The sequence below is a fragment of the Crassostrea angulata genome, chromosome 2 (genome assembly GCF_025612915.1).
Source record: "Crassostrea angulata isolate pt1a10 chromosome 2, ASM2561291v2, whole genome shotgun sequence".
Lineage (NCBI taxonomy): Eukaryota > Metazoa > Mollusca > Bivalvia > Ostreida > Ostreidae > Magallana > Magallana angulata.
This window is the reverse complement of record NC_069112.1, coordinates 50,946,278-50,962,936: the sequence shown is the minus strand read 5'-3', so window position 1 is coordinate 50,962,936 and position 16,659 is coordinate 50,946,278. Positions and strand designations below refer to the sequence as shown.

At 39.5% G+C, this 16,659-nt stretch overlaps 1 protein-coding gene across 1 annotated transcript in view; it reads right to left on the bottom strand.

Moving 5' to 3' along the window:
* Window positions 1–16,659, bottom strand: part of LOC128174452 (receptor-type tyrosine-protein phosphatase T-like) — a gene marked incomplete at its 5' end in the record, with an annotated part of 106,381 nt that overhangs the window by 17,028 nt on the left and 72,694 nt on the right. Inside the window, 2 exons of the mRNA XM_052840008.1 lie at window positions 459–546; window positions 1,404–1,606. Of these exons, the coding sequence (XP_052695968.1) occupies window positions 459–546; window positions 1,404–1,606 (291 nt within the window). The remainder of the gene's footprint in view (window positions 1–458; window positions 547–1,403; window positions 1,607–16,659) is intronic.

Here is a 16,659-nt window from a genome sequence, read left to right as displayed (position 1 = left end):
ACGAGCTCTAATTGTTCTATTGGTATCTTATGTTCGCTTATTAACGAACGCCCAAAAGTATACATTCGCATAAACGCTACTAGGAATTGGACAGATACATGTAATACATAGGCGTCGGAACGGGGGGGGGGGGGGGGCTTTTTTTGCAAAGTTAGACCTAACCATTAAACACATAGCATCATAGAGGGTTCAGCCCCCCACTTTTTCTCGCAGCGAACATAATTGTTCCTTGTTCCTAAATTTACCTTGAAATGATTGAAATATTGAGAAGCTGGAGACATAGGTATACTAGCACATAAGATTTCATAGAATTTTCATGATTTTGGGAATTACGTTTTTTGGTTTTTTTTGTTAAGATTTCTGAGGTTAGTCAGAGGATTTGCTTCCGATGCCACTGTATTAGGTTCATCGACCTTTGGTTTCGTTTATGAATAAATACAGAGAAGTAACATTCTTACATGGGAACGTTGTTTTGAATCTATTTTTGGGCATATTTTCTGCGCTTTTAGCGACTTCACATGGGAATCTTTCTCCGTAGGGAAGTGACTGTAAAGATAGCATATAAACATATCAAACAACATGTAAACATAAAGCAAGTTCTTCATATATACACACAAGCATTATGATTTAATATGAAATGGTAAAAAGTTTTGATAAAATCAATCATAGTTGTATTTTTTTTAAAATAATTAAAAGCAAAACATTAAAAGCAATGTAAGGGTTGAAAGAAACAAAGACAGTGACCTAAAACCAACACTTAACTGAGAAACAAACAAACCCTGAAAAACATTTCGTTATGCCTGCAAAATACATATTCGAATATCTGTGTTTAAATGATGATAGCTTAAGCGAATGATTAGTCAGCTTATTTACATGTAAATATCAGTCTGACAATTTAATAAATCTTTGGGTCAGTTTAACTTGCTTAACTTCAGGTGTCTCGAGTTGTAAGTTTTTTTTATATTTAAATATTTACATTTCCAATTGTCTTTGTCTGTCATAACATTACGAATCAATTTTGAACCCTAAAACCCAATAACCTCATAAAACACGAGTGACAAAATAGGCGTGTCTTAAAACATAATGGGAAAATGGTACTGGCTGCGCCGCGTAGTAATACATATCACGTGCTACATAAAAAATAGTAGTTTTGAAATAATGGTGTTTTAGAGTGTACAAATTGGAAATAATATAAATATAAGTAATAAGAAATCATTCTTTGAATATTATGAGGTGATAATTACGGTCGAAGCGTGGTCAAATCTATCATAAAGCCTTTCGGGCTTTATTGGCATTGACCACGCCCCGACCAAAATTATCACCCTGAATACTCAAAGAATGATTCCTTATTCCTAAAATATTTTTATATTTGTGTTCATGTGCGTAGAGGGGGAGGGGGTAACCTTGAATTCCTTCAGAAATCCCTCGTTCTCCTTGGCATGTTTGGTTGTGATGATGTTGAGGAGGTCAGACACAGGGATGTCTTTCGCTACAGAGAGGTTGTTGTAGTATACACACTCCTCGGGTTTCTCTATCTGAGGTTCTTCATCCGGGTCCTCAATCGCAACAGAAACGCTGCTCACATTTGTATATCTTTTACTTTCATCTGATTATAAAACACAACAAATTGAAAATTGAAACAGTATTTTGTACTCCAAACTACGTACATCGAATGGTGACAGTTTGTTACAAAAGATATTAATATAAACCTGTGTTCTCTGAAGAAGTTTTCAAAATGGATCACGTTGTATAACAAATACTGAAACCCTTGTTATCAAAATAGATCTAATGCATATTTAAGTTTTTGGAGAATAAAACGCATAAATTAAAAATACATCAAATTTAATATCGGTTCATGCAAATAATCAGTAGTCTAACTTTAGTGAAATAAAAAAAAACCACGTGGAAGTTGACAAAGTGGCCCAATCTCCCTTTATATTTTTTGATGTGCAAAAATATTATCAATAAAAATTAAAAACAGCAGACGAGCGTATCAAGGCAATTGAAATAGAAAACACTGAATGTTTATATCTCATTGTGATACTACAATAATCCTCGATGGTTCAAAAATATCTTTTAAGGCCTTTATGTTTGAATTAAAAAGTTTTATAATGTATCATGACTCAACTTCGACTTAATCAGTCAAAAACCAAGTTTGTATGGGTAGGTAATAAAATACTAGTATTCCATTGACAAAAAATGTCAGAAAATTGTATTAACTTTTTAACAGAAGCTAGATTTTATGTTTGGTACTTTAAATGCACAAGGACAAACTTAAGGATTAAGGACTGAAGGACAGGCCCAGTCGGGCAAAGTGAACAAAAAATATGTACGACTACAGTAAAAGTTATGCGTCTCGGGCGGTCAGACGGATGGCAAACACCGATAAGAATATTTTAATAGATATTACACTGATTTTTTAAATCTATCCTGGGGCCCATTTTCAGGTTTGGAGGTATTGTTTAAGCCATTTAAAATTCCAAAATATTTTCCTTCATGAAAAAAGTCCGCACATATTGTTGCCAGGAAAGTCACAGGACGATGTTTAAAATTGCTCGTTAAAATTGAGCTCAAATTAAGAATTAATTCTATAACAAGAGGCCCATGGACCACATCGGTCACCTCAGCAACAATAGGCATGATAAACTCAGCTTCATGGAGTCATAATACAAAATATCTGGACAATGTGGTATAATACATGTAGATCCTGTATAATAAATAAATCCGTTACCCCCTGGATATTTTTATATTGATAATCAATTCCCTTTTCTAACAGGATGATTTTATAGTCATATCATATTCAGCATTGCAGTTCCCAAAAAACATCCTAAATAATTGTTTATAAACAGGATATTAACCTACATCAAACTCTGAACCACTTGTGAGACCCATTAATCGTCCAGGGGCCAAAGGCTGAACAATTTTAAAGAATTAGCAATATGTCAAAATGCTTGAATGCTTTTTGAGAAGATGTTTAACGATTTACTCTATATAGTCCTATGTAAAAATCAAACTCCCCTCATTGTGGCCCAACCTTACCCCTGGAGGTCCTGATTTTCACAACTTTGGATTTACACGACCTGAGGATGCTTCCACACAATTTTCAGCTTTCATGGCCTTATGGTTCTTGAGAAGAATTTTTTTGAAAATGTCTCGAATTAATTTCAATAATTCCCAATTATCTCCCCTTGTAAAAGGGCGTAATTCCCTTATCATAAGAAAACTTTGTGGTAGGTTTGGTTGAAATTGGCCCAGTGGTTCTGGAGAAGATGTTGAAATGTTCTTTTAGAAAAAGGTTTTAAAATATTTCTCAGTGTATTTTTATGTAAAAGTTTGCCCCCCCCCCCCCCTCCGTTCCTATCATACCCCGAGGGATCATGATTTAAACAAACTTGAATTTTCACTACCTGACGTTGCTTCAACACCAGTTTCAGCTTTCCTTGCAAAATGGATTTTGAGAGGATTTTTAAAGATTTACTCTTTATATTCTTCTGTAAAAAATTGACCACCAATTGTGGCCTCACCCTACTCCTGAGGGTCTTGAGAAGAATTCTTTTTAAAGATTAACTGTATTTACTCCTATGTAAAAATGCAACTACCCTATGTGGCCACACCCTACTCCCGAGGGTCATAATTTTAACAACTTTGCATCTAAATAACCTAAGAATGCTGCCATACAAGTTTCAGTTTTCCTGGTCAAATGGTTCTTGATAAGAAGATGTTTAAATTAAGTTTTACTATATATATTCATATGTTAAAATTCGCCCACCCATTGTGACCCACACTAGCCCCGGGGGTCATGATTTTCACAACTTTGAATCTAAACTACCCGAGGATGCTTCCACATAAGTGTCGGCTTTCTTTGCAGATTGCTTTTTGAGAAGATGTTTAACGATTTACTCTATATAGTCCTATGTAAAAATCAAACTCCCCTCATTGTGGCCCAACCTTACCCCTGGAGGTCCTGATTTTCACAACTTTGGATTTACACGACCTGAGGATGCTTCCACACAATTTTCAGCTTTCCTGGCCTTATGGTTCTTGAGAAGAATTTTTTTGAAAATGTCTCGAATTATTTTCAATAATTCCCAATTATCTCCCCTTGTAAAAGGGCGTAATTCCCTTATCATAAGAAAACTTTGTGGTAGGTTTGGTTGAAATTGGCCCAGTGGTTCTGGAGAAGATGTTGAAAATGTGGAAAGTTTGTTTACAGACAGACAGACAGACGGACGGACGACAGACAAAATATTATCAATATAGCTCACTTGAGCTTTCAGCTCAGGTGAGCTAAAATATCAAATTTGAATAATATCAGGACTTATTAAGGTACTTGTTCAACAGAAGAACAGGTTTCTCTATAGATTGTGGGAATCTTTAACATTTTCAGACTGCAAGTCTTTCTCAAGTTGAATGTAACTATCTGTTCACTGCGCCAATAAATTAATTTTACTCAATTGTACTCAATTTCACTAGAATAAGTAAGCTGGAATAATTCTGTAAAGTTGTTGATGACTTGTAATCAGCTAAAATGAATATATTGATGCTGTTCATATAATTTGCAATTGGATTTGCTACTTGCACTTTTGGGTTCAGTTGTTTTGCATATGCGTTTAAGGATCTTAAAGTGGAATAACACATCTGGAAAAAGTCACTCAAATTATACAAGAAATTTTTTGATAATAAAAGATATAATGATAAATAAACTGGACAAATGTCAAATAAGCGAACAATTTGCAGTTTGGAGATAAATAATGAATAAAAAGTAAGTTTTATGTTTCAGTCCATAAAATCCTTTCAATAAAACGAAATGTCGTTTCGATCAGCGGTCAGCCAGTTTGTGATATGTGTTATTCCACCTTAATCCCGACTTTTTGACTTCAGTATTCATTTTTTTTTTATTTTTTAGAATTCTAACCCATTGCACGTAAAGCCCAAGTCACAACAGGCGGTACGTGTATGTTGATCGTGCATGTGCTACGGGTTTTAATTTGCCTGTTGTGGCTCCCGTGGCTGATCACATTTAAAATCGTGTTGAAGTGATTAAGAGTGCAAGGCAAGACAACGGACGTTTGGTGTCAAGCACAATTTTGTTTGGAAACGGCTTCACACTCGCAACGTGCGATACACGTAGGAACCGTACTTGCGTCTTATGATTATCGTGTAACATACGGATGTTTGCATCACGAACGGTAGTATTAACATTATCTTCGTAGGTAACTTGCAAATCAATCGTACTGACGTATTGCTTTTCCTCACGACAACTGCACGGACTATTATTGTTTTTCATTAAATAAAGAATATTACTTACATCCAATTCTTTATGATTTGGATGTTATCAAAGAAAGGGTCGACACAACTTTCTCCGCTTTGCCTACAAGAGTTAACTCCCCATTAAGCATATAGATTAAAGCACCAGCCTAATTATCTTTCACTTCCTGTTTCTGAGGAGAAGGGTGGTTAATATTAAATGTTTTTCTTTGATAAGCACGAGCTGTAAATAATTTTGATCTGGTCTCTCTATTGCACCCTAGACTTGGTGGATATAAAAAGAAATTAATCGTTTATAAATTGGGGGAAGGATGCTAACCCCAAGAAGGTTGATATCGTTGAACAGTGGACTGATCTCATGTTTATATTTGCTGAGATTTATCATAGTGGGCATCCTGCTAAAGCCATATGGCTTTTAAAATACCTGCAGTGTGTTAGGATGGGGCTAATACTCATTGGGTAGCAGTGGGATGGAAAGGAGATGTTCTGTAAGTTTATAATTCAGGGGGAAGTAGATTCTGGGCTTTGTTCAATATCATGATCTCAACTTTAACCTTTAATGCTTCCCAGACCCTGCATAAAGTTAATTTTACAGGAAAGTGCTACAACTTTCTTTTCAAAGAGTCTAGACGTATGAAAAGTTTCCACGCATGTTCACTCATACATGTAGATGTTTACGTTGCAGTGGCCAACATGCCATCCTACACTGCATTATTGCACAAACAAACCCCATGCATAATTTTCATGCTACAAGGTAGGGGGCCTCGGAAAAATGATTATATAACTCCCTGCACTAGAGTATGTGTCAATTTATCAAAATACCTAGACTGCAAAAATAATACTGTTATGATATTCACAGGGTTTTCAGTCATATTACACGGGGCCAAGAATCATATTCAATCAAAAAAAATTTGATATCGACGTATGAACATCACAACGAGCTTAGAAAAACTAATGGAAGAAGTAGGACTAGGACAGGTCGGGAGGTGGGGGCATTTCAGTATCTACCACAAATTCAAACCTCCTCAAATCTGCTATCAGGTAGGGTGTTGCCGAAGGGGGACAACTCTGTTTGAAGATTAATAACAAACCTCTCTTTTCCTAAATCCATAAGCGTAAATTTTTTCATACACCCCAAGGAAACCTCAGTTAAATATACATCTTTTGGCACGGTTATACAGATTATTGCTAAAATTGTTCAGAGGATATTAATAGGATAATGCGACATAAAATCAGCTTTTAGGCTTTTGCCAATGTGTCCAGAGGATTTTTATCTACTTGGTTTCATGTTTGTTGATATGTACTACATTGATAAGTGTTTACCAATGGGGGTATTCTTTAAAGAATTTCCAACATTTTCAAATTGGTTGGTAATAAAAATCTCATGTGGACACAATAGACCACTATTCGGACGATTTCATATTTGCGTGTCATAATGCTTCTGTCTCTAAGGACACCATGTCTTAATTTGATAATATTTGTCATGAACTAAGGGTACCTTTAACTTAGGATAAAACTGTAGGTCCTACCACTTGCTTAATTTTGTTTAGGTTTGGAAATCGACACTATGAAAATGTTGGTTAGAGTACTAGTGTGTTAAGGTTCCTCGACACACCAAAATTTTTTTGATGGATCGATAGAGAATCTTTTTTGAAACATGATTCCACAAAACAGAGATCAATATCGGCTTTCAGTTATTTTATACGAATTTTTTTGTATTTTTTCAGTGAAATAGGAAAACCTGTTTTGCAGACAAATAGAATATATTAGAGCTTAAAACTTGTTGTCAATTAATGTATAATATAATTATAAATGAATTCATGCCAAATATCGTTTGGTCAAGTGTTTAATTTTTTAATTAAAAAAATATTTCTAAAAATCAAAATTGTAATTCTTTAATATCTTTTTAATCTATGGATAAAATTTTTAAAATAACATATAGTCACATAAACTATTTACTAAACAATGATATTTTACAAAGAAATTGAAATAAAAATGCGAAATTTTGGAAAAATTGCTATTTATCAAATTTGAACCGATCCCGATTGAAAAAAAACCTGATCCCGATCAGAATTATTTTTAAAATTGAAATTGTACAAATAAACTGCAGTTTTTTTCTAAGTAATTGATATAAATTATGAAGTTACTAAATGACGAAACCATTTTACAGCTAAACAACCTGAAATTTTTGCAAAATTCTGATTCATTCTAACTTTATGTGATTTCGTTCGGGATCAGAATTTTTGCAAAATTCTGATTCATTCTAACTTTATGTGATTTCGTTCGGGATCAGTTTAATTACAATCGGGATCGGTTTTAAAATTTAAAAATTTTCCATTTATACTTTAATTTCACTATAATAATTTGGTTTCAATTTCTTGTTGAAATATGATTGTACAGCAATTGTTAAATGCAAGTAACAGTTTATCTGCAGTTTTTATCCATAGATTTAAAAAATATCTACAATCCTTTTTTTTTCATTTTCATAAATATTTTTTTTAACAAAAATATTTCAAAGTTTATCTGGCCGTTTTTGATATATATTTATAGATAATTGTATTGTGCATTAATTGATAACATATTTTTAGCTCTAATATATCTTGTTCGCAGCTAAAACGATGTTTCCGGTTTCTATAAAAAAAAATACAAAAAAATTCATATAAAATAATCAGAGGCCGATATAGGTGTCATTTTTGAATAATCATTTCTCAAAGAGAATTCTTCATCGATCCATCAAATAATGCATTGGTGTGTCGAGCCACCTTAAATCCAAAAATATTTAAAACAATTATTCCCACTCAAAAATGTCACACTTACGCAGTTGTAATCAATTTTAAGAATTGCACGACCAGACCGTGCATTTGTTCGACGCCTGTATACTGTAAGTCGTTTTAATTCCACGATGTTAAAATTTCACGATTTCTAATTAAGTACCAATCGCGATAATTTTAATTTTACGCTGCTAGAAAATCAGTTGATCAGAATATAATCATTAAAACGTTTGTTGAAACTAATGGTAGTATTCACGATGGTTTTAATATTGCGGGAAAATGATGAATCGCGAACATAGTGAAATTAAAACCATCGTGATTATTTGCCAATCTACAGTATATGTCGCCACCATCGGTGGCGACATATACTGTAGATTGGCAAATAACGCCATATAAAGGTTTCACTAACATGCATAAAATGCATGCGACACACTATTTTATTTCATGCAAATTATATTTAAACTAAATCAAATACTAGGGAATCATCAAATTAATGTTCGTAGGGGACCAATGTTGATACAAGTAGAGGCTGCAGTATCCTATAACACATATATGGTTCATGAAGTCGGTTTATTGTCATATCAAAAAAATTGTCATCAGTTCGCACTTGCATACTGGCATCCAACATTGCTCGAAACAGCACATCTGGTATGTTATATATTGACACATGTAAAGTCTACAAGTTTTTTGAATTCTGACATGACCTTATACGGAAAAACAATCTGAAACTGTTATAAAATGAAGTTTTATCATTATTAGTTAAAACACAAACATTTGGCAAAAATTGAAAGGATTTGAAAAAAAAAATACAAGAGGCCAATAGGCCTTAACGGTCACCTGAGTATCATAGCCCATACACAAAATTGTCGAGGAGTCTCATAAATGCATTTAATTGAGTTTCATTATGGAGTAGAAGATTATAATATTGTAATGACGTCCACCTCCCTGCTTGAAATCTTTCGAAAAGGACTCTTAACCCTTTAGTTTATCCCAGGTATGAAGGTCTTCAAAAGAGGTTTTATGATTATATGTTTTCATAGATGTGGCTAGTATACTACTTATTACTTTACTATTAACACGGATACTTGTTTATTTTAAAAATTAAAAAAAAAACTGTTTTTGTTTTAATTGATAAAAATAACTATTTAGGTTATTTAACTTTTAATTACATTATATTTTATGATTAATTACTAAATATGAACAAGCCAAGGAAGATAACTCCATTATGAAGAAGAAAGGGAAGATAACTCCATTCACTGTTATAATCCTCTTCCCTGAACTCTTTTCAAATGCTTTCACAATATCTTATTGATAACTTTGATGGGCAGCTTCATTATTTTTCTTTCTTTAACATATGAATAAACTAATTTCTTTCATTGAAATTCCTGAGCAGAATTAAATAATGAGACAAATACATACCCCCCCCCCCTTCCAAGCTATAAACCTTGCCCTACATACAGGTGACATGAAATATTATTAAAGATGACAGGATATTTTTTTTCTAATTTTTTTTTTATAGATTTTTATTATGTGTTCTGTGTCTGTAGAGAAGAAGATTTTAAACATTATATGCATTAACACTATATGGACATATTGCCCTCCCCACCCCTACGACCTGAACCCCTGACCCAGGGGCCATGAATTTCATAATTTAGGTAGAGGAGTTTGTGGACATCATAACCATGTATTCAGTTTTTTGTGGGAGAAAAGAAGACGATTTTCTAAGATTTAATACATTTTCACTATATGGTCAAAGTGGCCCCGCCCTAGGGCCTGAACCCTTGATACATAAGTCATGACTTTCACAATTTAGGTAGAGAAATCAGTGGACATCATAACCATGTATTCATTTTTACAATTTCGGTAGAGGGCTTCATGGGAAACATAACCATGCATTCAGTTTTTTCCTCACATCCGTGGGAGTAGAGAAGAAGATTTTCGAAAATTTGGCTTTTTTGCATATTTGGCCCCACCCCTGGCACCTCAGGGGTAGTAGAGTAATGAATTTCCCAATTGAGACTCTTCTTACTATAGAAATGCTTCAAACCAAAAATGGTAACAATTGGTCTTGTAGTTTTTAAGAAGAAGTTAAAAATGTAAAATTGTTAACGCACACGGCATTCAGAAGTTGGAGTTCTATTCGCTTTTCGCTATTCACTATTCGAATAGCGAATAGAATTCTGTGGTCGGTTCGCTATTCAAATTACCGTAAACATGCTAATAAACGTAAATTCAAAATTTCATATAAATTCCCATTTTAATTGAAAAAAATAGTTTTATAGTAAAAATTGTTACTTGCTCACCTAACCTAAACATTGACATAATGAACACGGCCAGTAAGAGGCTTAGCTAGCCTGGCGAAAATTGGAAATTTCGTACAATACAATTATAATGGGATATCTTTGGAGGGGCTGGCTAACACCCTGCATCCCATATTTGGGCCTTCATATTTGGTGGGGATGGGGCCCCGGGGAAGCCCAGTCGACCCTCAAAAGGAATTGGGTTTACACGGCCATTAACAGGCCTAGATAGCCTGGCGAAAATTGGAAATTTCGTACAATACAACTATAATGGGGTATCTTTGGAGGGGCTGGCTAACACCCTGTATCCCATATTTGGGCCTTCATATTTGGTGGGGATGGGGCCCCGGGGAAGCCCAGTCGACCCTCAAAAGGAATTGGGTTTACACGGCCATTAACAGGCCTAGCTAGCCTGGCGAAAATTGGAAATTTCGTACAATACAATTATAATGGGATATCTTTGGAGGGGCTGGCTAACACCCTGTATCCCATATTTGGGCCTTCATATTTGGTGGGGATGGGGCCCCGGGGAAGCCCAGTCGACCCTCAAAAGGAATTGGGTTTACACGGCCATTAACAGGCCTAGATAGCCTGGCGAAAATTGGAAATTTCGTGCAATACAATTATAATGGGGTATCTTTGGAGGGGCTGGCTAACACCCTGAATGCCATATTTGGGCCTTCATATTTGGTTGGGATGGGGACCCGGGGAAGCCCAGTCGACCCTCAAAAGGAATTGGGTTTACACGGCCATTAACAGGCCTAGCTAGCCTGGCGAAAATTGGAAATTTCGTACAATACAATTATAATGGGGTATCTTTGGAGGGGCTGGCTAACACCCTGTATCCCATATTTGGGCCTTCATATTTGGTGGAGATGGGGCCCCGGGGAAGCCCAGTCGACCCTCAAAAGGAATTGGGTTTACACGGCCATTAACAGGCCTAGATAGCCTGGCAAAAATTGGAAATTTCATACAATACAATTATAATGGGGTATCTTTGGAGGGGCTGGCTAACACACTGTATCCCATATTTGGGCCTTCATATTTGGTGGGGATGGGGCCCCGGGGAAGCCCAGTCGACCCTCAAAAGGAATTGGGTTTACACGGCCATTAACAGGCCTAGATAGCCTGGCGAAAATTGGAAATTTCGTACAATACAACTATAATGGGGTATCTTTGGAGGGGCTAGCTAACACCCTGTATCCCATATTTGGGCCTTCATATTTGGTGGGGATGGGGCCCCGGGGAAGCCCAGTCGACCCTCAAAAGGAATTGGGTTTACACGGCCATTAACAGGCCTAGCTAGCCTGGCGAAAATTGGAAATTTCGTACAATACAATTATAATGGGGTATCTTTGGAGGGGCTGGCTAACACCCTGTATCCCATATTTGGGCCTTCATATTTGGTGGGGATGGGGCCCCGGGGAAGCCCAGTCGACCCTCAAAAGGAATTGGGTTTACACGGCCATTAACAGGCCTAGCTAGCCTGGCGAAAATTGGAAATTTCGTACAATACAATTATAATGGGATATCTTTGGAGGGGCTGGCTAACACCCTGTATCCCATATTTGGGCCTTCATATTTGGTGGGGATGGGGCCCCGGGGAAGCCCAGTCGACCCTCAAAAGGAATTGGGTTTACACGGCCATTAACAGGCCTAGATAGCCTGGCGAAAATTGGAAATTTCGTGCAATACAATTATAATGGGGTATCTTTGGAGGGGCTGGCTAACACCCTGAATGCCATATTTGGGCCTTCATATTTGGTGGGGATGGGGACCCGGGGAAGCCCAGTCGACCCTCAAAAGGAATTGGGTTTACACGGCCATTAACAGGCCTAGCTAGCCTGGCGAAAATTGGAAATTTCGTACAATACAATTATAATGGGGTATCTTTGGAGGGGCTGGCTAACACCCTGTATCCCATATTTGGGCCTTCATATTTGGTGGAGATGGGGCCCCGGGGAAGCCCAGTCGACCCTCAAAAGGAATTGGGTTTACACGGCCATTAACAGGCCTAGATAGCCTGGCGAAAATTGGAAATTTCGTACAATACAATTATAATGGGGTATCTTTGGAGGGGCTGGCTAACACCCTGTATCCCATATTTGGGCCTTCATATTTGGTGGGGATGGGGCCCCGGGGAAGCCCAGTCGACCCTCAAAAGGAATTGGGTTTACACGGCCATTAACAGGCCTAGATAGCCTGGCGAAAATTGGAAATTTCGTACAATACAACTATAATGGGGTATCTTTGGAGGGGCTAGCTAACACACTGTATCCGATATTTGGGCCTTCATATTTGGTGGGGATGGGGCCCCGGGGAATCCCAGTCGACCCTCAAAAGGAATTGGGTTTACACGGCCATTAACAGGCCTAGATAGCCTGGCGAAAATTGGAAATTTCGTACAATACAATTATAATGGGGTATCTTTGGAGGGGCTGGCTAACACCCTGTATCCCATATTTGGGCCTTCATATTTGGTGGAGATGGGGCCCCGGGGAAGCCCAGTCGACCCTCAAAAGGAATTGGGTTTACACGGCCATTAACAGGCCTAGATAGCCTGGCGAAAATTGGAAATTTCGTACAATACAATTATAATGGGGTATCTTTGGAGGGGCTGGCTAACACCCTGTATCCCATATTTGGGCCTTCATATTTGGTGGGGATGGGGCCCCGGGGAAGCCCAGTCGACCCTCAAAAGGAATTGGGTTTACACGGCCATTAACAGGCCTAGATAGCCTGGCGAAAATTGGAAATTTCGTACAATACAACTATAATGGGGTATCTTTGGAGGGGCTAGCTAACACCTTGTATCCCATATTTGGGCCTTCATATTTGGTGGGGATGGGGCCCCGGGGAATCCCAGTCGACCCTCAAAAGGAATTGGGTTTACACGGCCATTAACAGGCCTAGCTAGCCTGGCGAAAATTGGAAATTTCGTACAATACAATTATAATGGGGTATCTTTGGAGGGGCTGGCTAACACCCTGAATGCCATATTTGGGCCTTCATATTTGGTGGGGATGGGGCCCCGGGGAAGCCCAGTCGACCCTCAAAAGGAATTGGGTTTACACGGCCATTAACAGGCCTAGCTAGCCTGGCGAAAATTGGAAATTTCGTACAATACAATTATAATGGGGTATCTTTGGAGGGGCTGGCTAACACCCTGTATCCCTTATTTGGGCCTTCATATTTGGTGGGGATGGGGCCCCGGGGAAGCCCAGTCGACCCTCAAAAGGAATTGGGTTTACGCGGCCATTAACAGGCCTAGCTAGCCTGGCGAAAATTGGAAATTTCGTACAATACAATTATAATGGGGTATCTTTGGAGGGGCTGGCTAACACCCTGTATCCCATATTTGGGCCTTCATATTTGGTGGGGATGGGGCCCCGGGGAAGCCCAGTCGACCCTCAAAAGGAATTGGGTTTACACGGCCATTAACAGGCCTAGCTAGCCTGGCGAAAATTGGAAATTTCGTACAATACAATTATAATGGGGTATCTTTGGAGGGGCTGGCTAACACCCTGTATCCCATATTTGGGCTTTCATATTTGGTGGGGATGGGGCCCCGGGGAAGCCCAGTCGACCCTCAAAAGGAATTGGGTTTACACGGCCATTAACAGGCCTAGCTAGCCTGGCGAAAATTGGAAATTTCGTACAATACAATTATAATGGGGTATCTTTGGAGGGGCTGGCTAACACCCTGTATCCCATATTTGGGCCTTCATATTTGGTGGGGATGGGGCCCCGGGGAAGCCCAGTCGACCCTCAAAAGGAATTGGGTTTACACGGCCATTAACAGGCCTAGCTAGCCTGGCGAAAATTGGAAATTTCGTACAATACAATTATAATGGGGTATCTTTGGAGGGGCTGGCTAACACCCTGTATCCCATATTTGGGCCTTCATATTTGGTGGGGATGGGGACCCTGGGAAGCCCAGTCGACCCTCAAAAGGAATTGGGTTTACACGGCCATTAACAGGCCTAGCTAGCCTGGCGAAAATTGGAAATTTCGTACAATACAATTATAATGGGGTATCTTTGGAGGGGCTGGCTAACACCCTGTATCCCATATTTGGGCCTTCATATTTGGTGGGGATGGGGCCCCGGGGAAGCCCAGTCGATCCTCAAAAGGAATTGGGTTTACACGGCCATTAACAGGCCTAGCTAGCCTGGCGAAAATTGGAAATTTCGTACAATACAATTATAATGGGGTATCTTTGGAGGGGCTGGCTAACACCCTGTATCCCATATTTGGGCCTTCATATTTGGTGGGGATGGGGACCCGGGGAAGCCCAGTCGACCCTCAAAAGGAATTGGGTTTACACGGCCATTAACAGGCCTAGCTAGCCTGGCGAAAATTTGAAATTTCGTACAATACAATTATAATGGGGTATCTTTGGAGGGGCTGGCTAACACCCTGTATCCCATATTTGGGCCTTCATATTTGGTGGGGATGGGGACCCGGGGAAGCCCAGTCGACCCTCAAAAGGAATTGGGTTTACACGGCCATTAACAGGCCTAGCTAGCCTGGCGAAAATTGGAAATTTCGTACAATACAATTATAATGGGGTATCTTTGGAGGGGCTGGCTAACACCCTGTATCCCATATTTGGGCCTTCATATTTGGTGGGGATGGGGCCCTGAGGAAGCCCAGTCAACCTTCAAAAGGAATTGGGTTTACACGGCCATTAACAGGCCTAGCTAGCCTGGCGAAAATTGGAAATTTCGTACAATACAATTATAATGGGGTATCTTTGGAGGGGCTGGCTAACACCCTGTATCCCATATTTGGGCCTTCATATTTGGTGGGGATGGGGCCCCGGGGAAGCCCAGTCGACCCTCAAAAGGAATAGGGTTTACACGGCCATTAACAGGCCTAGCTAGCCTGGCGAAAATTGGAAATTTCGTACAATACAATTATAATGGGGTATCTTTGGAGGGGCTGGCTAACACCCTGTATCCCATATTTGGGCCTTCATATTTGGTGGGGATGGGGCCCCGGGGAAGCCCAGTCGACCCTCAAAAGGAATTGGGTTTACACGGCCATTAACAGGCCTAGCTAGCCTGGCGAAAATTGGAAATTTCGTACAATACAATTATAATGGGGTATCTTTGGAGGGGCTGGCTAACACCCTGTATCCCATATTTGGGCCTTCATATTTGGTGGGGATGGGGCCCCGGGGAAGCCCAGTCGACCCTCAAAAGGAATTGGGTTTACACGGCCATTAACAGGCCTAGCTAGCCTGGCGAAAATTGGAAATTTCGTACAATACAATTATAATGGGGTATCTTTGGAGGGGCTGGCTAACACCCTGTATCCCATATTTGGGCCTTCATATTTGGTGGGGATGGGGCCCCGGGGAAGCCCAGTCGACCCTCAAAAGGAATAGGGTTTACACGGCCATTAACAGGCCTAGCTAGCCTGGCGAAAATTGGAAATTTCGTACAATACAATTATAATGGGGTATCTTTGGAGGGGCTGGCTAACACCCTGTATCCCATATTTGGGCCTTCATATTTGGTGGGGATGGGGCCCCGGGGAAGCCCAGTCGACCCTCAAAAGGAATTGGGTTTACACGGCCATTAACAGGCCTAGCTAGCCTGGCGAAAATTGGAAATTTCGTACAATACAATTATAATGGGGTATCTTTGGAGGGGCTGGCTAACACCCTGTATCCCATATTTGGGCCTTCATATTTGGTGGGGATGGGGCCCCGGGGAAGCCCAGTCGACCCTCAAAAGGAATTGGGTTTACACGGCCATTAACAGGCCTAGCTAGCCTGGCGAAAATTGGAAATTTCGTACAATACAATTATAATGGGGTATCTTTGGAGGGGCTGGCTAACACCCTGTATCCCATATTTGGGCCTTCATATTTGGTGGGGATGGGGACCCTGGGAAGCCCAGTCGACCCTCAAAAGGAATTGGGTTTACACGGCCATTAACAGGCCTAGCTAGCCTGGCGAAAATTGGAAATTTCGTACAATACAATTATAATGGGGTATCTTTGGAGGGGCTGGCTAACACCCTGTATCCCATATTTGGGCCTTCATATTTGGTGGGGATGGGGCCCCGGGGAAGCCCAGTCGACCCTCAAAAGGAATTGGGTTTACACGGCCATTAACAGGCCTAGCTAGCCTGGCGAAAATTGGAAATTTCGTACAATACAATTATAATGGGGTATCTTTGGAGGGGCTGGCTAACACCCTGTATCCCATATTTGGGCCTTCATATTTGGTGGGGATGGGGACCCGGGGAAGCCCAGTCGACCCTCAAAAGGAATTGGGTTTACACGGCCATTAACAGGCCTAGCTAGCC